This window comes from Carassius auratus, chromosome 48 (assembly GCF_003368295.1).
Source record: "Carassius auratus strain Wakin chromosome 48, ASM336829v1, whole genome shotgun sequence".
Lineage (NCBI taxonomy): Eukaryota > Metazoa > Chordata > Actinopteri > Cypriniformes > Cyprinidae > Carassius > Carassius auratus.
The window spans coordinates 5,565,279-5,593,277 of NC_039290.1; the positions used below are offsets into that span (position 1 = coordinate 5,565,279).

Genomic DNA, 27,999 nt, shown 5'->3' on the forward strand with positions numbered 1-27,999 from the left:
TTTCAAAAACCAAAGAAACACACTGCGATTCATTTAACAATGAAATGTTTATTCAGACAAATGTACAAAATTAAGATATCCTTTACATTCTCAGGAGCAACGTAAAACGACAAAGCCTACCAGAGTGCCATACATGTGCAATCTAAAACCTGTAGGATCAAATCAGTTTTACACAACTGACTCGAGACATTCTTGATACTATTATAACCTAATAAAATCAGTTAACATATTGTTTATTTAGTTTCTGTATTTTATCTAAACATTACACCTACTACTTTAGGTGTTTACATTTTTATTTTAACAGCAAATAAATTAGATGTCTCGTAAAGATCTTCAGATTTTAATTTGCTAAAGCTAGACATTGTTCTGGTAAAGATCACACTGGTAACTTGTTTAGCCTGGAGTAATCTGACATTCATGATTAGTAAATTAGTAAAAGAAGCTGAGAAAGAAATCTAAAGGAAAAAGAAGTATGCAGAGTCAGCACAGATCTATTTCTAATATTTAAACCATCTATACAGCAAAGTCACTCTGCATTAAACCTTGATTCATACACTGGATGCTTTGGAGTGATGCATTTTTTTTAATGTATATCTACATAACCTTAAAACAATTATCCAGCCTGTTTACTGGGAATGACCTGTGCATGATATGTATGTCACAGTAAAAAATGCATGAGCTACTGTTTAAGAGCACTACATTTCTTTAAAGAGAGCATATTTGAGGTTAATATGGTCTAGTGAAGAGTTTGTACCTCATGTATGGATAATCTCCTAAAAACACACAAGGATTTGAGGAAGAGCTAAAACCTTATGAAATATTTGCTGCAAAATTGACATAGTGGCTTTAAACTGTTATTTGCTTCAGAGTCCTTGTTAATGGACACGGAGTTTCACATAGTTTCAAAGCGAACTTAATCCTCTTCAAGCGCAGGTAAACTCTATTTGAAAAAGCCAGATTTGGCTTGAGGGCCCATCAGCATACTGGCTTGGTTTTTGTGTGTGATGTGAATCTGAGGAAGAAAAATAGAAAGGCAGATAAAACAACAGAACAATTAAATCCCATTTAATGCAGACTTGTTTTCTATTGGTTTAAACTGAAAATAAAGGAATAGTTAACTCAAAAATGTTTTTATTTTATTTTATTTCTACATAGATGTACTCACCCGCAGGCTATTTAAGATGTAGACGAGTTTGTTCATAAACAGATTTGGAGATATTAAGCATTGTTTTTATCAGCTGTTTGAACTCTCATTCTGGCGGCACCCATTCACCCTTAATGATAATTTTCTCCAAATCTGTTCCGATGAAGAAACAAACTCTACATCTTGGATGGCACATTTTCATTTTCAAATTTTACTTTTTGGATGAACTATTCCCTTAAAATGTGAAATAACATAAGATGATGAGAACATAAATTATTATTGTTTGCCTTTTTCCAGTTTGGATAAGAATCTATCACTTTAAATTTAGTGATGGTTCATACTTGAATGAATTATGAATTTTTTTTTTTCTTTTTTTGTTGAGTTTCTTAGTAGATTTGTAGACACAAAGTGTTCACTCATAACATTACTCACAAAAAACATTCGCTTATTACTATTACTTGTACTACAGTGTAACAAGCAAAAAGGGTCACTAAACGAATCAGTGTATGAATCTGAATAAGACTTTTTAAGTGAATAGATTCAGAAGAGTCACCTGGATGAATCAAAGTCAAATGCTTAGATAGGCAGTCTGGTGGACACTTACGGTACAAGGTGGCTGCATCCACGGTTCTCCATCAATCTGCATGGGCAAAGGCTTCTTCGTCCTTTAAATGAGTGTACATTTTTGAATAAAACAATCAGATAATTTTTTTGGGAATCCAAAATAACCAGTGAATCATATTATGGGCAACTGCTTGGGTGACAAAGCACACATTCACAATATGACTCAATAGTGGTTGACAAAGTGTTACAGAATAAATTGACCATCCCCATTTAATGACAAATTAATTAATGGAATGTAATTTACATATTTTTTACTTTAAAAAAATGTATGCAAATGCAGGGAATGTAAATTAGTCAGATAGTTATGTTTGTGCCAGTATAAGCTTGTTTAAGGACATATGCTGGTAGGGTTATGTCTCACCTGATGGTAATCTGAGATGTTTTGGCAAGTCGGACTGCGCTCTTCAGCCCTGTGTATATCCGTCCCATCTCGATGGCTCCTTCCAGTCCCACCACCTCCATGCGTTTGTCGCTCATGTCTGTTCAGAGACGGTCTGTTCAGTGTTTAGGATGATCTTCATATAAAAGTTTTGTCCGCACATTGAAGGAAACGTACCTTGCGGGCTCACTTTTAAGACTTCGGGGTCTACTATGACCTCAGGCATGTTCTGGTCTGTTCTGTCACTTTTTTTGGCTTCACCCCACAGGTTAGAGCCGCCGTGCATGCTGGGAATGTTGAGGACGGCGATGCCCTCCAGAGAAAGACTACTGAGATCCAGCTGTGTCCCGCAACACTGGATGAAGCCAGAGAGAGGCGCTGGGGTCAGTTCGGTACCGTTTTTCATATTCAAAATGATTTCTAGCCGAGTACTTCTAACATGCATAAGCAGATTTTTAAGTAATGAATTGCATTTGCTTCATATTCTGAATGAATGCCCCTGATCTGGTAAATTGAAATGTTCCTGGCTTGAGCTCTGACAGACGACTAATACCAGAAGCAGGTTAATAACAGGTGTTAGTGCTCTAATGCCCTCACTGTGCTCATGCTTTTAGTTGATGCTTTTTGATGAGTTTTCAACACAAGAGAAGAAGGGTAGCTGGAATGATCAAGAACCTCTTTGAACTTAGACAGGAGTGTGATCCTTTATTTATAAGGGGTTTTTTCTCACCTCAATGGTGAGACACTCCTTGAGTTTTTTACAAGATGCTGAGATCGTCTCGGATGTGGCAAATTCAAAATACCACAGTTTGTTCTTCATCCTGTAAGAACGATATATATGCATGAAAAGGAAGCCACAAATGTGTAATACTCATTACAGATCATTTTATTTGGTGGTTTTTATTTCATATGCTTTTTATTTAAATTGAATGTTACCAAGTCAAACTGCTTTGCAAAAAAAAACAAAACAATAAATACATACTGTACAAACACTATAGCTAAGAGTTTGGAGTCAGATTTTTAAATGTTTTTGAAAGATGTTTCATGCTCATGAAGGCTGCAAATACTTAATCAAAAAATACATTAAAAACAGTTACATTGTAAAATATCATTACAATTTAAAATAACAGTTTTTTTATTTGTATATGTTTTGATATGTAATTAATTCATGTGAATCCAAAGCTGAATTTTCTGCAGCCATTACTCAAGTCTTAGTGTCACATGATCCTTCAGAAATCATACTAAAATGATGATTTGATGTTCTAATAACATTTCTTATTATTATTATCAATGTTTAAAAAAATTGTGGTGCTTTATACTTTTGTGGAAACTGTGATACTTTTTTTCCGGATTCTTGATAAATAGAAAGATTAAAAGAACAGAATCTATTTGAATAAGGTATCTTTTATAATAAATATAAATTTTCATCACTTTAAATACATTTTTTAATACACCCTTCCGGAATTAATTTCTACTTCATAAAATAAATAAAAAATAATAATAATAATAGTGATATTTAGTTTACAGTTATTGTTATCTTTATCACGGTTATAATTTATTTTTGTTTCCTTCTAATAATGAAATTAAATTCCCGGAAATAGTTGGCAAAAATGTATATATATATTAGTTTTTACATTTTTTTTTAAGGAAATCACTTGATTTCAATCACACAAACAACCTACATTTATAATGGTTTTTAAAATATTTCTAATAATAATTTTAATGAATAATTTTAAATGTATTTAATGTTTCCTATAAATAATTTACATCAAATTCATAGGCCTGCTGTGCATACACCCGGTCATACACCCGGTCAACAAGCATTACAAAATTTTTAAAAGGCAGAGATTTATTGTAATATCTGATAAATATTACAATAAGGTGATGGATTTTTTTTTTTTTTTTGAAGAAATACATAATGATGAGCAGCTCTGTGGACTGCAGTGGGGTCCTAGTGTGCAACATCCCCACCTGCTGTTAAACTTCTGTGGGTGTTTCTCCCTCATGGTGTGGAAGCGGTGAGCAATGGAGGCATCCTGTTCCACAAAAAATCAACAGAGAGAATGATAAATTTACTACGAGTTAAATAACAAAGTTTTTGGTTTTTACAGATAACATTATTATGGCAGAGAAACACAGAAAGAAAATGAGATGCTTGAATGTACATAAAATAATACTTTTATGTATTAGAATATAATGCTGTACTGTATGCGTCATACCACTCCAATTGGAGAAGTAGTTGTTGATGATTTCGTAGGGCACAGGGTCACCTCTTTCCTGACTGTCCTCCAGGATCACCTGTATGCTCCAGCGATCCATCGGAACCATAGAACTGCCCTCAATGTCCTTCAGGATACGGCCCAGATCCATTCCATCATACCCTACAACATCATAACACGTTCAAGTTTCAATATATGTATAGCACATTTCAAGTTTCAAGATCAGCTTGCGCCCTCACCTCCTCCCCATCGAAGACAGCGTGCAAGGTCATTTCCTGTGCCAAGAGGAAGCACAGCCACCGGGGGGCGCACTGGCAGGTTGGCTTTGTCTTTATGAGGAATTGAAAAGAACAGTGAAATGAGATCGAACAAACACAATCGACATTCGAGTGTTACACAGTGTATGTTTGATTGATTCGTTTCCGACCTATAGCGTCAAGGATCCAGCCAACTGTGCCGTCACCTCCACAAACTAATATTCTATAGTCCGGCAGATCTCTGAAGAAACACAACCTGGTTTGGAAATAAAAGATCATATAGATTACAACCTCATTTTTTACAAGCTTCTTTTAAGGTATTAAACAAAATACATCCACAACTATGAAACGCAAAATGTGGATCATAAATCATGCGTTTTTCAATCTTAGTTGGTTTTTAATAGTTTTGTTGTCCACAAGTATAAACAAGTGGATCCAGGGCACAAATAAAGACACATATGCTTAAATATTCGCGAAACCCTTACCCTGGTCCCGGTCCACCATTGGAAAGGTTATAAACCTGCCGAGGGTTCAACAAGTATTGGAATTTCCGAAGGATTCTGTAAAAACACATTTTGTGAGAAAAAATTTGGATTTCAAATACACATATCTAACCAGGAATTAAATAACTCACCTCTCTCCCTGTTTACCGCCACTTTTAGGATTCACAAACACTAAAAGAGGATGATTGTTAGGAATTGGGTTTATCTGTTCGGGGACAGGAAGTTGTGTGTTAGCTTCACCGCCATCATTCAGCATCTCTTATATCTGCCTGGGAAAGCTGAGACATAAAAGACTGTCCTGGCGGTGTCTTACCTGTAGTACCTGTCCGTCAGGTGTAGTGTTGTGGTCACTGTCATCACTTGCAAATGCACTGCCGTTCTTTACGCAGTTTCCCCTCTCCTAAGTTAGAAAACAACGAACAGAAGGTGTAATGGAATCATAATTAATCTGTGCTTTTGTCTTCTATTTAAGCAGACCTCTAATCTTCTAACCATTTAAACCATCTAATCATGTGGTTCTTAGTTTAAAAAAATAGCATTGTTGTGCATTTCTACAATCATGGAGCTTTGCAGGCTATTTTTATCATCTAATAAACATCTTGTATATATATATATATATATATATATATATATATATATATATATATATATATATATATATATATATGCATTACCTTGATGACGGGATAAATGGCCCACGGTGGTAAGACATGATCTCTAAAAGGCCCACAATCACATTCAAAAGGTTCCTGGGTTGCACATTCATCATGTCTCTAAAATATGACAGTAAAAAACATGTAAATGGTAAACTATGAACCAGAAAGAACATGACAAATTGACCTGCTTCAATTCTGATATTTTGTTAGCAATGATTCTTGAAGTGCATTTCTTTTTTTACCCAACTGCTGCTATGTACACTTAATCTCCTATTATATAATGATATTCAGCAACAGTATTTTGTACTGTAGTTTTTCAGAAAGTCCCAATCTCACCATAGAGTGACACCAGACACAGCGTTTTCCAGTGAGGCCGTGCAAACTCTTAATCTTCTTCTGGCACCAGTCACACTTTCCAGAATCACAGTTTCCACTCACCCAGTCATGGGCCGCAATCTGCATGCAAACAAATCAGATGCACATATGCTATTTACATTTCCAGTGTCTACTTGATGGCAGTACTAAAAAACAACAACAACAACAACAAAAAAGCTTACAGAAGATGCTTAAAGTGGGCTCTATATGCCCTGGGCCAATCAAGTAAGATCTTAAATAGAGGACCTTGGTGAGACACTCTCAATGTTCCCAGTCGAATAAGAAATAAAACAGAACTTTATTTTTAATACATGTAGCACATTTTTACACTATTTAAAAGATATGTACTTATTAAAATGTGTTCTTTTAATCTTATTCTTTTTTTAATCTACAATTTTATTTACTAACATAAACAAGTACCATTAAAGGTTGTTTTGTGCAGTTTTTAAGCTTTACGCACATCGTTGAAACGTTTGCGTGATGTCATTAATTACTGAAATGTTTAATAGAATTGGTTTTATAGTTAATTTAAAAAAAGCAAAAGAAAAGAAATAAAGGTGTTCTTACCCCTGTCTCTTTCTTTGACATCACATATGTGCGGGTGCACGGAGATGGGTTTTTATTTGCACACCGGCCATGGACTGTGTATTTGCAGCCTGTGTATGATAGCAAACTGATCAGAACCACACATATGAATGTGCAAGGTTATGCATAGCAACATTTTGAGCTAGGCAGATAAACCACAATACACACTGGCACAGTGGACTTCAGGAATAGATCTCGAAAATGTTTAAACATTTTATTGGCAGTCCGGAATTATTGATCACATTTGCAAAACAAACTGTGAGCCTTTCTTGTAAATTTCCCAGAATTCCACTCACAGACGCAGCAGAGACCCTGTTTGCGCAGCCCCAGCAGCATATTCTGACAGACGTTGCAGTACACAGGCTTGTTGAAGTGTTTCATCCTCCACAGGTGCTGGCCGTCTCTTTGGGTCATCTTTGGAAAGCAGAAAATCGTCATGTTATAGAACAGGTTATGTTTTTTCTATATAATCTAATTCTGTAAAATGTTACATTCAATATATGTCCCTATGAAGCTAATGATACACATTTCTTTAATCTGTCTATAACCAGAGTGTAAGTGTAGCTATGACATATGTAGCCTGATGACAAAGAACATTATCCACTCACTCTCATGTTATTTCAAACCAGCATGAACAAATTATTAAAGGTTGGGTCACATTTACTGATGCTCAGCAAATTCTCACACGCTAAATATCCACACAATTGGAAATTTCGCATTATGGTCAAAGATTTCCCCACACTGATTGTGCGACAAGTTCAAGTTAGTTGCATAAATTTGCGGTAATGACCAACAAAAAATTGCACAAAAAATTCCACTAATGCGACTGCACCACGATCCATAAACAATTTGAGATTCACGAACAAATCAGTTTGATTTTGTAACTGGATCAGACGGTGCAATTAAAAGAATCAGCTCATTTATTCATTTATTCATGGATTTGGTTCTTAAGTTCAACTCGCTGACTCAAGGAACCCGTTGCAGCTGTGAATCAATGCTGTTGTATGACTTCAGAAGACTTGAAATATAGCAAATGAGTCACATGAACTACTCTGGTAATACTTTTTTGGGGTTTTTTTTGTTGCCATTTTTGAAGCGTAAAAAAACTCTAAGGCCTCTGTTGTCATAGGGGAGACCCTTACGAAAGGAAAATATATTTACCAATATATTTCTTAAAATATATTGTGATATATAGTAATATATTATTTCCCCTTTTTATTTTCTAATATTTTATATATTTGAATACATATATTATATATATTGCAAAATATACAAATGATTGCCGCTTTCAATATATTGCAATATATTGGAAAAAATAAATATATATGAGAATATATGCCTAATAGATTACATGATATTTTCCAATATACTGCAATATATTTTTGTTTCATAAGGGAATGCATGAGTGAGGATTCACTAGAAATTCTCCTGTGGTTCACACAAAAAATAACAGCAAACGGGATTGGAACAACATTAGGGAGGATAAATGATGACATCATTTTTAGTTTTGGACAACAGATAAAATGAAATGTTTTAATCTGTTTAAGAAACTGATGACGACATAAGCATAAACAAATGCTAATCAGTGGAAAGTGTTTTTGAACCACTCTCAGACTCACAAGGGTGTTGTTTTCTTGTTTGTTTCACATTGCTTCCATATCTTACACCTACTGGCAATTCTTTATGAATTCAGCGGTTGGCTGGAGGTGGTTAAGTGAGCTGAAGACATTGAATCACGCAGTCACGTTAGAGAATTAGTAATAATTCAGAATATTATTGGTTTGGATGACTCCGGCAGGAACTTCAGGCGGCCTAACAGGAGGTCAGAAACTGTGGCCCACACAGTCATGCTGTAACTAGCCCTGATGGCTCAGCATGGCCCCCATGTACCACTTGGGCATGTAGAATTAGCACACTGGGAAGTTCCTGGCTTTGATACATGGTTAAGCATAACCATGATACAAAGCTCTGGCTCCCAAATGCAAGACAACTGGGAATATTGATTCTAAATTCATGTAATTAAAATAATCTACATCACAGCACAAACTACATGTGCTGTAACGGACTGTGACCACTGGTGGTAACAACAAACGTCTAGCAGTTATAACTTCCGTACTGACTTCGCCTATGTGGTTTAACTGTGAACCATACTTATTAGTACTAAATACACATTTCTAGCATGAAAGTGACACTGGCTTAGCATTTAAAAGTTGGGCTTTGGTTTTCATTATATTTGAATGTATTTAGTCATGGAAAAAAGTAGCTGTTAACTCTGTGGCTTGTCTCCAGGTCTTGCACACTAGCACAGTTTGGACAGATACAAGAGTCCTGAGAGTTGAATGGCTTATGTTCCCCCACCAGAGGAGTATGAAGCCAGATACTGCTCTAGTGTTACTTTCTGGAAGCTAGCTTGAGCTTGCATTTTGAAGCTGTCAAGCGGCTCGTGTGAAAAGATGCATGACAGGGATATTCTGAATGCATGCCTTATTCAGATGCGTTCTTATTTTAACGAGATGTCATGTAAAGTAGATCTTATGCATGGCGTGCCAATAAGATACAAGGGATTTCTGGTTTGCAACAAGTCTATACACATTTCACTGGTGCTATGTTCTGTATACGCCTCATGGTTGTGAACCACCACAGACATGTGCTGTAATATTTGGATTAATCAAAAATCTATATGGGTTTACCACTGACAAGTTCTTATGGGACATATGAGATATGTGCTTGATAAAAGTAAAAATTAAACAAATAAAAATAAAAGGGAAACTAAATCACATAAAAAAAAAAAAAAAATCAATTAATTAAAAAAATAAGTACAAATAATGCTAATGTGCATTTGGCTGTGCATATAAGTGTTTGTGGGTATGTGAGCATGATGTTACTGTTACTTGTGCCAGGGTTTAAATAAATGCATTCTACACAATTCCCAGGAATGTAACCAAATATTGGGTAAGGTTTTTTTTTTTTTAAGTTTTTAAGTGTCTTTACTTTTTTTAATCAATATTTTTATTGTCTTTTTATTAAAACAGGGAACAAAGATTACCAGAGTACCACCCTCCTGTCCCTCTGGAGAGACAGTATACTCAATCAAATTTCAGAATAAGTTTGATGCCAACGTAAAATTTTAAGCAGACTTACTCCATTATTATTTCACACCATTATTTGGAAATCATTCTAAGACAATAAGATAAAATGTAAAACAAACAAAAAATCTATATATAAAAATTAGACATAAAACACAAATGAAAAAAGTGCTAATATGCTTTTTTTTTGTGCTTATACAGAAAGTATACGCATGCATGCAAGCATGTGTTAGAAGTGTCAATGTTGCTTGCACTAGTGCAAATTCAGCAGGCTTTTGTCAGGCTATATTGATGCTGAGCCAGACAACAGAACCTAAAGTGTTCTCAGAAGGACAGAGCGTAAAAAATACATATATCTAATAAATTTAAAATTGTTTTCTTTTTGCTTCTGAGCAGTGTAATCTGAGGTACAGTTGTGTACACTCCAACAAGAGCAGCTCTCTGACATTGCATCTGGAACTGTGTTTTCCTACCTTCAGTCCCAGTAAAACCAGTAGAGGGACATTATTCATTCCCCCCTCCACCCATTCCTGTAATGACACCGTTCCACTGCTATCTGCGTCAATTGCTGTCATCATGTCCTTCAGAACCTGAGAACAAGCACAATGTGCAATGAGAAAGGATATGCTTTTGTATCTGTGCATTTCTGTTCTGACCTGTTTATGCTGTAACTAAATCATAACTTAAGGAGATCGTTTGAATCAAAAGGAGCAACATTACGCAACAATCTTGTCCTTATTTTGCCCCATGACAAGTTGATTCATGCCAAAATTAGAAGGAATGCCTCTTCAGAAAGGTGTGGTTAAGTTGGAAAATATCTTGTCGACCACATAGGCATTTCACTTCTTCCCAGCAAAAATCACACACACACACACAAACAAAACACAACTCACAGGCCTCAGTTCAGACACATGCCAACCGAGGTAATCTGCTGCGTGCATCATCTGGGCAATAATGCGGTCAACTTCCTGTTTTCAGAAACATGACTGGTTACAGATATTACCAAAAGATGTCATTTGAGCATGATGATTCAGTTTTGTTACATAATGAGGAATTGGAAGTAGATTACATTTCAGGCTAAGACCACCCACCGAACTGTCCAGGACACCGTTGCCATCTCTGTCATAGAGTCTAAAGGCAACTGTGAAGGGAAAAACATGAAGACGTGTTGCAAAGATGCCAACAATCTTTATAGATATTGGAAGTGGCAAAACATTGAGATTTACATTCAAGTTTGTCCCTGGGCTGCCCGTCTTCCAGGAGTGAGAAATAACAGGACACATCCTTCAGAAAGACTTCCCCTAAGAGAGAAAGCAAAGACAGCCTTATATACAGAATACAAGAAATCCTCTGTTCAGTAATATTGTGCAATATTCCCAAAATTTTAAATAACTTTGTTTTCTATTTCAACATATTTTAAAACGCAATTTATTGCCCTGTGAGTCTTGCTGCTCAAGAATAATTTCTTGTTTTTATCAATGTTGAAAACATGTTGAAACATACTGTACTTCATTTCAGGATTCTTTAATGTATAGCACGTTTAAAACAACAGCATTTATTTGACAGAGAAATCTAAACATTATAACACCAAAAATGTCTTTACTGTGTTTACTTTTAATTACTTTAATGCGTCTATATTATGAATACAAGCATTAATTGAATTCAAAAATGTGTGTGTAGACAAATATACATCTATAAGCATATGCGTGACCCACTGTTTTCATCAGATTTTGCTGACTCTGAGTTCTGGAAGGATCTGAACAGCCGCTGGCACAGATCCGTTGGGAAGTCCTCCTCCTCCAAATACGTTTTCAGGAAGAGGCGGAAACCTTCCTCATCAATGCACTAAAGACAAATCATTTTGTACAATAAAGGATGAGTGTGCCTCATTAAAGGCGGCTATGCATTTAAGGAGCACAAGATACACACACAAACACAAACCACTGACACTTCATTTTGAAATAGATCACTGGGCTTTTTAATAGCATCTATCTTGATAATCATTCAGAAAGTACACATCAATGGAAACTAATAAAGCCATAAAACAATCTGAAACCTTCTCAACGGGGTGTAATTGAGATCCAATTCTATTCGGCACTACAAACCTACTCCTAGTTCTACTAAGTGCCTGCTGTTCCTGTCCTAGATTTTAATCGAGTTAATAAGAGAAAAAAAGCCTAGCAAGTTGTATTCAAACTTCAAAGGCCTCAGGATACCGCTGCTCTATCTGGAGGAAAACTGAGATATAGGTACTCCTCCCATTCTGACATACATAAGACTTCCATGAAAAAATTCATTGTTTATTTTGTTTTAGTTGCCCAACACGAGCAACATATAAAGCTTAGAGTGTGACGAACACAAAAATTACTGAAACAAAACGCCTGCAACATGCCGTGCAGTGTTGGAGAGCCAAGTCAGCACACAGTCAGCTGAAAAACTAGTGCACATATCAGGTATACAGACTAAATCTTTGCAACATGAGAATGGCTGGATAACAAATCTTTAAGAGCTATAATCCCTCGACTTTCCATTTTACACGAAACATCCTGTGGTTTAACGATTATAATTGTGATAGAAAGCATTACACTTAGGGCTAAGGTGTGTAGCTCGTCCTGCACTGTCTGTACTACAGACATGGACTATAAGTTAACCTCATAATTTTAGATTTTAATATGTATGTAATTTTTATGTGTATTTTATGTTTTGTATTATATTTGATACATCAAGCTTTTGTGATCAAATTCTGATAGCTTGTGATGAAACCAATAAGACTTTTATAACAGTATATCAGACCGCATACATAAAATTCATATAGATATCAGTTGGGGAGGGCAAAACATATGCAATGAAAAACAATGAAGAGTGAGAGAAAAATGTACTTGTATACAAATAAACATTCTTCAAAAGTCTGTTTTATTTATAAATATTTTAAATATTATGAAATATTATAAAAATCTAAACATTTAAATTTTAACATTATTAAAAAAAAAGCTACATGGTTAAAAGTTGTTTCGGTCCAGTAAATGTTCATCTTGAAATATTACTAACAATATAAAAGCTATTTTAACATTTTATTAGCAATAAAATAAGAATAAAATACTTAATTTCTGGCAATTTAATTTTTTTTTTTTTTTTTTTTTACGCATTTAACAGATGCTTTTATTCAAAGCAACTTACAGTGCATTCAAGCTATACATTATTTTTTTACAGTATGTGTGACCCCCTTGGATTTGAACGCACTACCTTTTGCGCTGTTAACATAATGCTCTACCACTGAGCCACAGGAACAACAATATTGTCAGCTTGGTTGACCAGACACTATTTGAAGAGAACTGAACTGAGCTGGATTATGAATTAAACTGAATTAAAAATGAACAGTTTACTATTGTTCACATACATTATTGACACTATTTTTCTGTTTAACTCTGTAAAGCTGCTTTGACACAATCTGTATTCTATAAAGCGCTATATAACTACTTGGGAATCCCCAACTTTTGGCTTGGGTTACCAGAATACCTTAGTAAATGTGTAGCAACATGCTAAAAATTACTTAGAATAGAAACCAGTAAAAAAAAATTGGCAACCACCCACTACAGCTTCACATAATGCCAGTGAATTCTGTGTGGGACACGCCACTAAAATCGGTACTGAGGTACACATGGCACTCCCTGACTTAGTAGGTACACGTTACATGAATTGTCCAGAGGATGAGCTCAGATATGCTTAACCAGACGTGAAGTGATTCACATTACAGAGATGGATGGATCTGTTCAAGGGTAATTGGACTAAGATGCTGTAAAAGCAGAGTGCTGACAGTTGGCTCCTGACAGCCTGTTCACTCACCTCTCCGTGCCTGTACTTGGCTAACCTGCCATCTGCATTGAATTCCTTTAACACATCTTTTACTTTTAGACTGCAGTCTGTAAAAAGATAGACAGAGCGAGTGGGAGGAAGCACATGAGAGTAAGAGAAAAAAAAACACATGATGACATATTGGCACAAAGAACCACAGACATCACACATTATAATGAACTGTATCTGCATCAAATCTGCATGAGAAACAGGCTAAGCAGAAACTCTAATACTTAGGGCAAGTATCTACAACACCTTACTGTATAAAAACCCTTCACTCATGCATGAGACACCATGGATGGAGCAACCAAAGGGGCAAAGTTTGGCTGCTTAGCATGAACCTATTAGTCCCTGCTGGTCAAATACTGCAACTACAGAATATGCTAATTGTCTTTCTTCACTGAAGACCATATTTCCTCTTATTCAAGATTCAAGTTTTTTTATTCATCACATACACAATTATATAGATAATATTTAACCAGCAGTGAAATGTGACTTATTCCTGGACATGTCCTGGATGGGGTCTCTAAATTACCTAAAATGTATAGGTTTTGGCTTATCATCGTTTATCATCGCTTAATGTGTAAAATAGTGATTTTATATTTTATCCAATATATGAAGAACTATATGATAAGGAAATGAAAACGTACGGTGTAAACTTTTTTGCATGTACTTACTAGTACGTAGTAAGACCAGTAAAATTCAGTTAGCATAATTACATGCACGTAAACTTAAACCAAACCCTAATGCTAACCCTAACCCTATATTAAGCACATGTTGATAATTAATATTACTCAGTAACTTCCTGTAAAATTACACAGTAACAAGAATGCCTTAAAATAAAGAGTAAAGAAAGAAAATTAATTTCCATTTTTATCAATGTACTTTTTTTCTAATCCCATCATTTTAATGACATTATCAATATCTAAATGGTGTCAATCAGTCAGTCTTTCCCACCAATGGTTGTCTATGTATTAAATACTTAAGCAGATGCATCCATGTAAAACTGTAAGTAAACTGGGCTCACAGATGTGTTGGATGCACACGACTGGCATGTTTTTTCAACCCTGAGAATAAAGTGTCATTTGGCACTTAAGGACTGAGAGTGAGTCATGGTTTGTAATGAGGCCGAGTGTTTAGTGAGAGTGGGAGGGATGTGTGGGCATCACAGACTTACAGTCAATGTACTGCTGAAGCTGGATGAAGTCTACCGGCCTCAGCTCTCTGTCATCTGACTCGCCTGGGTATGACATCACGCCAGAGCCTCTGAATAACACTGAAAGAGTGAAAGAGAAAGGTTGGTGAGAGGAAAACAAATGAAAGCCATGTTCATCTTCACTTTTTATGCATTAAGATGTTTTCGTGCACTTAAACAAGTATAAAATCCACAATTTATTCAAATGCCATTAAGATGTTGTTGATGAAAGAAAAGCTTCAGGCCTAGACACAATTATGCAAATACAAAGCATGCACATTGCTGTCAACATCGCCTGCGGCACAAACCAGAAATGCTTTGACAACAGTGACAGATAAAAAATTAATCACTGTTGCTTTTTTGTGTGAATAATCTAATACTGTGTGATAATAAAATAATCCATGACCATGGAGAACCATTTTATAAAAGAAAGTAACAATTCACTGTTCACTCTTTGCCCTTCTGATGTCTAAAACGTTTTTTTTTTTTCAGGCTGAGCAAAGACTAAAAATGTGTCTGAATAATTTGCTTTTTATGCATGAACAGAAAAAATATGTCTCATATAGCCACACCATACAAGAATTCTGGATTCTGGGTATTATATAAAAGAATTATGGATAATGCACAGATTAAAATGACAGCATATTGGAAAGAAACACTTTTATTTATCAGGAAATCATTCAATTAAAGTTGTTACATAATATTAATAAACAATTTCAAATAAATGTTGTACTTCTGAACTTTCCATTTATCAAAGAAATACGAAAAAGATATTTCATGGTTTTCACAAATGCTTTCAACATTAAATAATAACAAATGTTTCTTATAAGAATTATTTCTGAAGGATCATGTGACACTGAAGACTGGAGAAATTATGCTGAAAATTCAGCTTTGCATCCCAAGAAATAAATTACATTTTAAAATACACTCAAATAGAAAACATAGTATATTATATAATATGTTATAATATAATTATGTATTATAAATATTCATATAATATATTCACAATATTACTGTTTTTAATTTATTTTGATCAAACAAAGCCTGGGTGAGCATAAGGGACTTCTTTCAAAAACATTAAGGACCATGATAAATAAATCATTTATGTGGAATTACATTTCTGTTGCGATATGTTTTAGAAACTATTTTGTAAGCCAGACTACGGAGACAGAATTGTTGCATAATTCCATATAAATAGATTATGATCCACAAATAACCATTAATAAAATAAATTTCTAGCATCGAGATGCTGACAAATCCACAAAATGTGTTGACTCCACCCACGGTCTGCTTAAGCCAATCAGATAACAACCACACTTCCGCTGACCAATTAGAACACATTCTGGCTATAACCAATCACATTTTGCTTTATAGCGAGAAGGTGCTATGATTGGTCAGCAGAATGTGGCTGTTATCTGACTGGCTTGAGCAGACGGTGGGTGGAGTCCACACATCTGTGGATTGTCAGCGTCTTGATATTAGAAATGTGTCAAAATCTACAAATGTGCGCAGTGATCCACAAATGAATGCCAGGTTGTGATTGTGAAATAAAAATATATTTGCGAATTCTTTAATTGGCAGATATCATTTATTTTAGTTTGTAAAGTTCTAAGATGTATTTGTGGATCTCATTCTGTTTTTCAAAGGGTTTAATTTCTTTACATTTATTTGTGGATCATTATCTATTTATATGGAATTATGCAACAATTCTATCTCCATACAAGCCTGGCTATGTAAAGCAGCATGTCACATCATCAATCATCCATTTACATACTGAAGTCATTGCAACATGCTCAAGAAACCAAACCTGTAGGTCACACGATGAATAAAAAGGTTGCGTTCCCAATTAAAAGATTCATCTTGTGTTTTTGTGTAAGAGACCAGTGGAAAACTGACAGAAAACAGTCTGAGATTTACCATTTATTTGTTTAGTTATTATTTATGTTTCAACCATTTATTTGTTGAAAGAATAAAGAGTACAACCGTGCACAACATTCAAAACTTATTCAATGTCAGCTGACAAGACTAAAAATTGTCTGTGTGTATATAGCATTGATTCAAGGACCTGAGGCATAATGAGACACGCATATCTCACTTTTTGTGTGTGCATTATACAGAAACCTCATGTTTCTGGGTCTCATCTGTGATGGAAAATAGATCAGCACTCTCATTAAGGAAAAAGACAGTCTAGGGATATCAATATGCTAGTCCCAAGCCAAAGTTTTTCTTTCCGTGCACATTCATTAAGATGTCTTCAAACTTTTTAACACAAGCCAAAAAGCTTTGATGGAGAATAAATGGGTGACCTATTTAAAGCAAGTCTACGTCTAGAGATCTGTTTTTAGCAACTAATAATAGTAGCATGAGTAAAAGTTTCATAACAGTGATTCAGCACGTGTCTGTGAACACAGAAAACTAGCCACATATTTAAAGCCAACAAACAAACATATGCAAAGCTCTAGTTTAAACAACAGGAGGAGCACCTTAGCCTAACCCCTTATTAAGGTTTTTCAGCATGAGAATGATATACAATCCACTTTAAAGACCGTTTATGTTATTCCTCGAATAAAAGAGCTTAAAAACTGATACGACAGAAAAGGCAGAGAAAATGAAGCACGTACACCCACTCCTCTCATGTGATGTGAGCTAACAAAGGGTCACACCATTCTCAGTTAATTCCCTCAAAAGGTTAGTGTCGTTGCCTAGGAACTTGTGTGGCCTATTCCCTGTATATGTGTCTGTGTCTGTTTGTGTGTGTGTGTGCGTGTGAGTGAGTGAGTGAGTGAGTGAGTGAGTGAGTGAGTGAGTGAGTGAGTGAGTGAGAGAGAGAGAGAGAGAGAGAGAGAGAGAGAGAGAGAGAGAGAGAGAGAGAGAGAGAGAGAGAAAGTTGGGAAAACAGAAGCAATACTTTTTTTTGTCAACAGTGGAAGCTAGCCAGTGCATGACAGACTATTTAACATGCAGACTTCAAATTATCAATTGTTTTGGAAAGACAGAAAAACATATGTTTTAAATGTCACACTTATTTATGTAAAATCAAGTATACGGTAGTTTTTTTTTGCTTTATTTTTTATTACAAATTAGTAAAACACTTGAAAACACTTGTTTAACATTTCTTATTTATCTATTTTTTTTTGTATTATGCGTTTGCTGTGAATTATGATATTCAGTGATATTCAACCAAAAAACAATAAGCATAACACCAACAGGATGGGCATATTTGATAATGATGGTCTTGTTTCACACCAGATTTAACAGTCAGTTGACTGTAGTTTACTACTGGTGGCTTGAGGTCTTGGTCTATCTCTGTCTTTCTGAATCACTAATAGTTTGGGTTGAGCACAGAAGCGTGATAATTTAATTCTGGGCATCCTCATCACTTGTTTGCATGCATAGCTCTCTGTTTTATGGGGACAAATCTCTGCTTCACCAGACACTTAGTCCAGTAAAACACAGAGCTAAGGGCTCTTTGTGGCTCGGCTCAGAGTACTCCATTTTTGAGACCACCCGCAAAAACAAAGCATAAACCATAACATCACTCTCTTGGACAGTAAATTGTTTTCATTGATTCAGAAACAGCTGCCAATCATTTATACAATAAAGATGTAGATTCATTCATGCCAATATGTCTATTAACCCTGGTGAATAATTAGTTTATTCCATTATAGATAAGGCTTCAACTGGACATCATTATTTATTACAACGCTCCCAGGTCATTTTTATAATGACCGCTTTAGTTCCAGATAACCAATCGGCACTATATATATATACAGTACAGACCAAAAGTTTAGACACACCTTCTCATTCAAAGAGTTTTCTTTATTTTCGTGACTATGAAAATGGTAGAGTCACACTGAAGGCATCAAAACTACAGTATGAATTAACACATGTGGAATTATATATGGAATTATATACATAACAAAAAAGTGTGTAACGACTGAAAATATGTCATATTGTAGGTTCTTCAAAGTAGCCACCTTTTGCTTTGATTACTGCTTTGCACACTCTTGGCCTTCTCTTGATGAGCTTCAAGAGGTAGTCACTTGAAATGGTCTTCCAACAGTCTTGAAGGAGTTCCCACAGAGATGCTTAGCACTTGTTGGCCCTTTTGCCTTCTGTCTGCGGTCCAGCTCACCCCTAAACCATCTCGATTGGGTTCAGGTTCGGTGACTGTGGAGGCCAGGTCGTCTGGCGCAGCTCCCCATCACTCTCCTTCTTGGTCAAATAGCCCTTGATGCCTTCAGTGTGACTCTACAACTTTCATAGTCATGAAAATAAAGGAAACTCTTTGAATGAGAAGGTGTGTCCAAACTTTTGGTCTGTACTGTAAATAAAACATATCAACAAATTAAAAATAGTGATGTCCACTATTAATTAATGCCTCATGACAAAATAAATATATTTGAAGCTGTTTGCTTTACAAATTCAATATTACACTTGGCAGCCCCCACAAGTGCACGAGGGTCATGTTTATCTTTAGATCACAATCTCCATGTCAATCCCCAATCAATTAGGTAAAAATGTCAGCAGAATTACAGTAACATCAAGGAAGTAGTGGGTGTTAGTAGTAGTTAGTTTCATGTTGCTGAGAGATTCCCTTGTATTGTGCATTGTGGCGTGCTTCTCTCTTCCTGTATTTGTAACTTGCTAGCTGATGTTTTTTTTTTTTCAACAGTGCACTTAAATAGTCCTGCAGTGTGACAATGTTCAAATAGTCCATGTAAATTTTTTAAAATATGAGGTCACAAACAATTCTATTGCATAAGGCCAACCAATACTATTACAACAGTAACTCCCCCAGCCCCTCTCACTATCTTGCCTAATCATTTGCATTCCCAACCCACTTTTCCAGAAAAGCTGGACTTAGAACAAAACACTGACAAGCCTGAGGTTACAAGCCTGTTCTAGTGATCTAATATTAGCTGTTCCCATATTATTTGCCTTTACAATGCCTTTTAAAAACTAATTTTAGGAACAATACTTTCTGAAGCTTTGTGCTGTTTATACAAGCTGTCGCCTTGTATCAAGTCAAGCTGCTGCTTCGTGTCTGCAAGAGTTTATATATTCAACTGTTTTCCCCTTCCTTTCCCAGAGGAATATTTAATTGCTCAAAGCTTGCTCTTTCATAACTCAGAAGAAGTAATGCAGTTTTCTTTCCTTGTTTTACATGTTTACATATATATGTGTGTGTGCATGCATGTATATCACAATAAAAATGTTTCCTATCAGTGATTATCGATAAATTATCTTTAAAGGCAGATTTTTGCTCCTAAGTGAATGTTGAAGAAACCATAGAATTAATGGTGGTTTTAAACTACTCTCAGAACATGACAAACACTCCATTCTATTTTCCAGTCATTGTTTCTTAAAAAAATATCTTTTACAGAAAAATTAATTTCTTAGCCTCTGCATGCTCCAATGAGTGATATTGCTTCAGATCATGAAACAGGTTTGTGTTGTCTGACTTTGATGACACTTATTTTCAACACAGTTTGCAGTGCAGGCTACAATATTAATATTACTTTTATTTCTTAGAAATGCATATTTGACAGTAGCTTGGACTGACAGTAGTAGTAACTTGAGTTAGCATTACTTTAACAACCTCAAATTGATATGGTAAAATTAATTATTCTGATTGTTTATTAAAAACTACTGGCCTTCCATAGTAGCATAAATTTAGATCATGATAACCACAGTTAAAACCACATATTTATAGCGCCTCAATACCATGGTAAAAAATGTAGTAAAGATTTTACTATATGGTTTCTGGGTATTTGTATGAAGAACAGTAGTCTAAATACATAATATAAATGCACAAACACTGTGGCTTATATGTACATATACTATCAGTTATATATATATATATATATATATATATATCTGATAATACATATTTTGGTAACACATAAAAATAAAATATTTTATTGTAGAGATACTGAGAACTTGAAAAAGAAAATTGCACACGTTTAGACTGTAAAAATATTAGACTTTTACCTAATGGCAAAAAATAAATAAATAAATAAATATTATTATTACAGTATTTATAATACATTTTTATTGTTGTAGTTTAATGATTTAGATATTGTGTCAAAATTCAGGAAATCAAACAAATATATAAAAAGTTGTAAAAATTTTAGCAAAAAATTATCAAATATTATAGTGATACTAAAGAGATTCCAATTGTGATTAGAAGTTGTTTTCATGTGAGAAACTTGAAAGATCAATTTGCAAGCATTCAGATTGATAAAATTAAATTTGGCTCATACATAATGGCATAAACCATAATAATGATGATAATAATAATAATAATACATATTCTTATTCTTATTTGTTGTCTTATTGTTGTTTTGTTTCTGTTCTATTGTTATAATAGAAATATTAGAAAGGAAATAGAAAAATATGTTCTGCGTTTTGTAATAAGACACACACACACACACACACACACACACACACACACACAAAATGACATCAGTAGTGGTTGTGACCACAAAAAAAAAAAAAAAAAAACATCCATTATGGGTTGCCCTTCTGTCTCTGATCAAAATCTTTTGTTTTACTGCTGATGAGCTGCTGTTTATTAGATTAAGGCAAATCAAATAATTTCAGCTTTTCCAAGGAAGCACAAAGTTCATCTGGTCAGTAAAAAGGATTGCCAATCCTGGTGGCTCTGGAAAGAGTTTTCCCCATTAGCTGTGCTGCCTCAGACCGTTGCCAAGGGTGACTGACTGGACGAGAATGAGGAAGGGTGGAGGCGAGAGACGGATGAGGGGGAGGAAACCCAGGCAGCAGTCGCGGGTCTTCCCCTGCTGGCCTGCTCCACCTACGTGTGCTTCTCAGTGCACACAACCTTCAAACAGACTGCTTTGCATTCCACCTGCTGATGTAAGAGTGAATCACTCACCTCAACAAAAGCAGATGATTTTTGTCTCTTGGGTGCAGTGTAACGTGTGTTTATCCAACTAGTACATACCAAGCATGACATACTGTAAACAGCAACTGGAAAAGTGGAAATATTTGGTTCCCTCTCCGCAGGAGTGGCTCAAGATTGTTTTTGTTCACTAAATGAAACAGATTTATCTTTAAACACTCAGCTTGCAGAACAAATGGCAGGCAAAGTTCAAGACATGCCATAAAACAGGCCGGAAACTAGCAGCACAAGTCACACCTCACCTGTGAACAGCTGCTGTGCTTCGCCTCCCGCAGCTCATTTCTTGTGTTCTACAAGTTGCATTTCAATGGAAAAAGTATCACTCGTTTTACTTACGTAAGTAGTGGCAGGACGAGTTTTTTATAAAAGCAAAGGGGCCTCAGGGGTGTGCAGGAAACCCTTTCAAAGTCACCCACTACCCACAGGCACGCCTGAGCTTGCACAGCAGCCGTGCACGCCGTCCTCCTCCAGAAAAGCCTCCCTCGCAGTCTGTGCAAAGGCACAAGCTTGAGGACTCACATGTTAGAAACCTACTTACACCCACACGCAGAGAGCACTACAGACAGCAGACACACTGCAACTGTTGCGCTATCCTACACAGACCAATATCAAGAGTCGAAGCCATTTAGATTTCATTACCGTGTACAAGAGAGGGCATGAGACATCATAGACTTTCTGCAGCTGAAACGGACTCAACTGAAATATGTGAGGACATGTAATTATATCATTTATGCATAGAATTACTACATTTATGCAGTCCAAACTACACCAAAACACTTAACAAAAACATCCACTTGAAAACAATTATCTCCATGAGGTTTCAGTGTGCAAAAACATACTCGGGGATGAAAGATGAGATTTATCTGATCAAAATTGCAATTGCCATTTAAAATCCAACTGAAAAAATAAATAAAATAAAAAATAGCTCCAGGTTTGACCAAGAATATTGTGAATATATATTATCAGTATGACTTTCAAATAAATATTTCTTATTTGAAAAACTTGAAATATTAAAAAAAGTGATATTATTATTTGTATTATTATATTACACATAAATTGAAAAATTGTGTTTAAGGTGAATTATAATATAATGGTTTTATTTTAAAGTCCAATTGAAAAGTCACAATACTAACATTTATGGCCTTTTTTTTTGCTTCAAGCAATAAGAATGTGACAAAAATTTGACAATTCATCATATATGTTCACTTTTGCCAGTGCTAATGCTTCATAACACAGCAAACACAATGTCAACATGAGTTGTTAAGTCCAATTTGTAAAAAAATTCATAAAACAGCAACTGCAGAGTCAGTTAGCATGCAAGCAAGGTCAAAAACACTTTCATTTTCTCATAAAATGGATTTAAATCTACCTTATTTCTTAATGACTCTCAAACAATTAATCTTTCCAAAACCCTCATTTTCATGAGGCTACTCTGCTCTGATTGGTCAGATGACCCAGTCTGTTGTCATTGGTCTACTGCATACAGCATATTTCAGAAACTAAACATAGTAAAGACCCAAACAATAATGGTACATGCGTTAACCGAACACATATGGACTACTAATAAATCACTGCAGTTTGTAAATCAACGTATTGCTCCATCCTTTATCATGAATCCAAGTAATAATTACGACATGTTCAATTTTAATCAAAACATTTCTAGACAATAGCAGGCCCTCAGCTGATTAGCAGAAATATAATGCAAGTTATTCAGAGACTTATAGCTGCACTGACTGTATAACACAACACAACACTTAAAACTACATATTTTGGGCGCTGGACAGAACATTACAGCAAAATTATTAATCATACTTACAAATTGTGATTTGAGGAGCAAGCTTTTCAAGCTGGTCTTCAGAGCTTGATTCTTTGGAAGCGAAAATAAACAGAATTTACTTTCACAACGCAGAGCACAGCATTGTCTTAACATGATGTTATCCACGCCAACATGCTACAGCGTTTGAGGGAGGTTCAAGTTTTCGCTGGATGTCCACACACAATGTAAGCAGGCATTATGCAAATGTGGTAACTTGTGATGTGTGAACTTCAAGAAAATGGGATCCGAAAGACACGTTTAACGTTTCAGAGTGTGGCTCTTTCTTTGAGAGACAATAACTTTATTTATGATGCACTTTCAGCTATACAACTTTGCAGACTGTCATGTCATGCATCCACTGCATGAAAGGTCAAAAATCCATAATAGGTGCACTTTAATTCATGAATGACTGCTGCCACGATCTGGGGCTCGTTCTGTCTAGAAAACCCCCGGAGATGCCTGATTGTGGTCATGCTTTCCTTTATGCAGCAAGGGCTGGAGCGAAGGCTGTCTCCCTCCACCCCTAAAGTCCAAGTTGCTGCTATTGCTGTGTGCCATGTTCCCTTGAATAGGAAGTCTTTGGGTAAGCATGACCTCGTCATCAGGTTCCTTAGTGAGTGTCGTGGCATACAGAGAATACTCAGAATTTGTGCTCTGCATTTAACCCATCCAAAGTGCACACACACAGCAGTGAACACACACATGCACCAGCCCGGCTACATGCGCTGTCCCGTCCGAACATTAAGAGGTTACATAGACCGGACACAAAGCTCCAGGACCTCAGATCAGCTCTTTATCCATTATGGCAGATGGGGAATGCTGTCTCTAAGAAGAGGATGGCCCACTGGATTGTGGATGCCATCACCAAGGCTTATCAGGCAAAGGGGTTTGCCCTGTCTGTTCAGGTTGCGAGCTCACACAACTAGGAGTGTTGCAGCCTCATGGGCGCTGGCTTGTGGAACATGTTCGCTAGATTCTATAGCCAGTATCCTCCTGTGTTTTCACCTCAAAAGGGTAGTGGCCATGAGAGGCCCTGGTTAGTGTCGGGTTGCTAAAACTGCTCCAGAGTATTTAATACCCTGTTGAGATCCTCCATCACCTTCGGCAGCAAGACGCGGCAGAAACCTTGGCACCAGGACTTCATGATGAATCTGTGAGAACCGTGGAAGGATGGGTCCCATATTGAGACCTAAGTGGTACTCATATGTATAGCCTTAGAGCCTATGTTTCCCCGGCAGACTTCAGCCTTCCAAGAGGGTTACAATCACCTCCAATTTCTCTATATACACCTAAAAAGATGCTATATGTGTATTTGCTTCTGAAAACACCTTTGGGAAGGATGGGGCTTCTGCAGCCTCCCTGTTCCCAGTGGAACGGGTACGTTTTCCCAGTGTTATCCATCTCATTTAGTTTAGTAGTGCTTTGACAATGGTGAGTGGAACTACTTGTTCCAAGTCCTGGCCTACACCAAACAGGGGTGCAGGCGGTTCGCACAGGTCACTGGAAGGGGCAGCACCCATGGTGCTTTGGTAGGGATCCCAATTCTTCTTGGTTATATATGGTAACCATCGTTCCCTGAAGAAGGAAAGGGAGACGTCTGGTCCCATCACCACGGTTGTTGTACCACTGCTGAGCCGCCGGATCAAAGTCTCAGCTCCTCAGCGAAAACCTGGTATGCATTGCACCTGCTGCCTTATTATACTCATGCTGTGATCAGCGGCAGATGGATGCAATAATTGCATGCCAATGTGCACTGGCTCATTTAGTTTACACTCCAAGTAGATCGATCTATCGAAGCGATATCCCAATTTGTCGGTCATCAACGTGGCGTCTCCATTCCCTCCTTCAGGGAACGAGGGTTACCATAGGTAACAGAGACGCTTTTGTTCCCTTACTTTTTTAGAGATTATTAAGTACTTACCACTTGCCATGTTAAAAACGAGGAAATCTGTAGTAAAATGAATATTCATTCTCAAAGCAAGACCTTTATCTGTTTCTGTCGCATAAACATGGTTAGATCATGATTGAGCTTTAGGAAAGATGGGCGATTCCTGAGTCCAGTTTTTCCACTGCTTGGCTCATGAGTTATTAAAGCAGGTGATTACTGGAAAAACAGTAAACCGACCATTATCAGGTAAGCTAAGCCAAGAGCTCTGGAGAGAATGTGGGACTAAATGAGGACTTTTAATTTCTTCAGAAAAATCCTCAAATTTAGCATAGGCTTTCAAATGAGTCAGAGATACAAACCCACAAACTAAAATATATGTATGTTGCACTGAGACAGATAAGTTTTGGTCACAACAGAAGAAACAAGAGTGGAAAAACAAGAAGGGTTAGGTTAGACTCACGTTTTGACCCTAAATGTGACAAATGGCATCCAGTCTTTTACAAATATTAGGGCTGACTCGATACCACTTTTTCAGAACTGATCCTGATCCAATACCAAAAATTTTGAGTATCTGCCAATACTGATATCAATCCGATACCAGCACAATTTTTTTAATTAGTGTAGAATTTCTACACCTCAATGTGCGTTGACCTGATCATCCCTTTTTTGTATGTTACACACCATCTACTTAATACAGACAGCTTCATTATAAAGAAAAATAACAAACGAAAATCATGTGTGCACAATAATTTAATAAAATCCTATACTTTTAGTGAAAAAAAATACAATATTTAGTATAAAAAAAAAAAAAAAATAAAAGTCAGCTTTCATCAAAGTTGTCCTAAAACCAAAACGCCAATACCAATACCCGTTCTTATCATTTATTTTAAATGTATAGCAGAGTAATGAGGCAGCAACATACAGTACATAAACTCTGTATTATTAAGAGTCTAGATGAAATGCAGGCATTCAGATAATCAGCAATAGTGAAGATAACCGTAAAATAAACAAGAGAAAAAATCCAGAGAATGCAACAAGCATTAAATCAGGTGAGAGAAATGTGTCAAATAATACAATGATACATAAGAAGAACTTATTTTAAGTGATAGGCTATTTAAGTTTCCAAGCATTTCAAAGTACAGTATGACTCAGGATCCACAGTATAGTTCGGTGAAAGAGAATAACAAAACATCTGACAAAACAACCGACGAAGCAAACAGGAAAACCACCAAAATGCAGTTAAGTAGTACAATTAAAAATAGAATAGGTCTGTACATTACAAAACTTGACTGAGCTAGGCTGTCTCAAAATCTAGATGGCTGTCTAACTTAAGCTAACTAGGACGACCTAAACCATAAATCATTTTCATTTTAACATGCATTTATATAGAACGGCGTGCTAAAAAACTTAGACGATGTTTCCTGCACTATTCACCGCAATACTACTACTGAATTTACAGTCCGAAACGTACAGCGAACAGTAGTCCGATTCCCTAACAAATGACTCCTATGAGCCGGTTCTTTTAAATGAATAATAAACATAGAGCGCAACCAGTGCTGACTGATTGTCAAAAGAATCAATCTTATGAGCCGATTCTTTTAGTAAATCAAAAACACTTACGAAACAGGAGCAACCATTGATATATCACCCATTTACTGAACCGTAACTTAATTTCATTGTCATGTTATATTAACATCATGAGTTATTGACTGTTCATATGACAGCTTAATTTGAGATACACATTGATTAAGAATGAAATACGTTATCACATATTGTTGGTTTAGTATTTGTATTTAATATTTAGAGTCATGCACTTGTGCCTCTAGAAAAGCATGTGAAAAGCCATTTAAAAGGCATGTAAACAACACCTTTCGCAAGAACATTTGTAATTTCTTTTTGTGGAAATATATTTGTTAGATATGTTTTGAAACCAGAAATTATCTTATCGTTTGCCAACAACTGTTGAGGGCGGTAAATGTTGGGATGTTAGATATTGTTCGTCAAAGTACTAAACGAAAGGAATTCTAAATGGAACCGAACTCGCCGAGACGAATCGAATTTAGAATCATTAAATTCCTCTCGATTCCCATCGTTAACTAGAAAGCATTCTGGGCATCGATACAAACGTCCGAACATACTGTTCGGCGAGTCAGAGGTTTAATACACAACCTTATGAGTCGCTACCAAATTAAATATTGCATAAAAACACGCAACACTGTACAAAATCACTGTTACTGTTCAAATGGTTGTCACTTCTCTAAAACTCACTCGTTTTACCACAAGATTAAATAAACACTCACGTTACCTTAATATCTTGAGGTCTGTAGCACCCGGTTAGTAGTTCTGTCTGACGCCAAGAGCCAAATCGCCAGTCAGATGCACTTCGAAAACTGCTTCAGCGCTTAGAAAATTCAGAAAGAAGTAGCGACGGAGGCAGAGCCAGCTTCGTCTGTGAGAAAGCGTTAAGCTGTGTTTGTCCGGTGGAGAACTGA

The 27,999-nt window shown here is 36.1% G+C and overlaps 1 protein-coding gene across 1 annotated transcript; it reads right to left on the reverse strand.

The window, feature by feature from the left end:
• Positions 1-32: 32 nt before the first annotated feature.
• On the reverse strand, positions 33-27,998 carry LOC113065617 (diacylglycerol kinase alpha-like). Its single transcript, XM_026237027.1, is given in 25 exon segments — positions 33-1,012; positions 1,749-1,809; positions 2,130-2,247; positions 2,325-2,502; positions 2,878-2,968; positions 4,119-4,183; positions 4,367-4,375; positions 4,377-4,528; positions 4,606-4,695; positions 4,794-4,879; positions 5,109-5,183; positions 5,258-5,331; positions 5,440-5,526; positions 5,801-5,899; positions 6,119-6,238; positions 6,725-6,813; positions 7,039-7,156; positions 10,302-10,418; positions 10,722-10,796; positions 10,920-10,969; positions 11,055-11,129; positions 11,544-11,673; positions 13,672-13,748; positions 14,858-14,956; positions 27,813-27,998. Coding segments are annotated over 24 exon segments (2,184 nt in total). The 5' UTR covers positions 14,934-14,956; positions 27,813-27,998; the 3' UTR covers positions 33-940.
• Position 27,999: the final 1 nt, after the last annotated feature.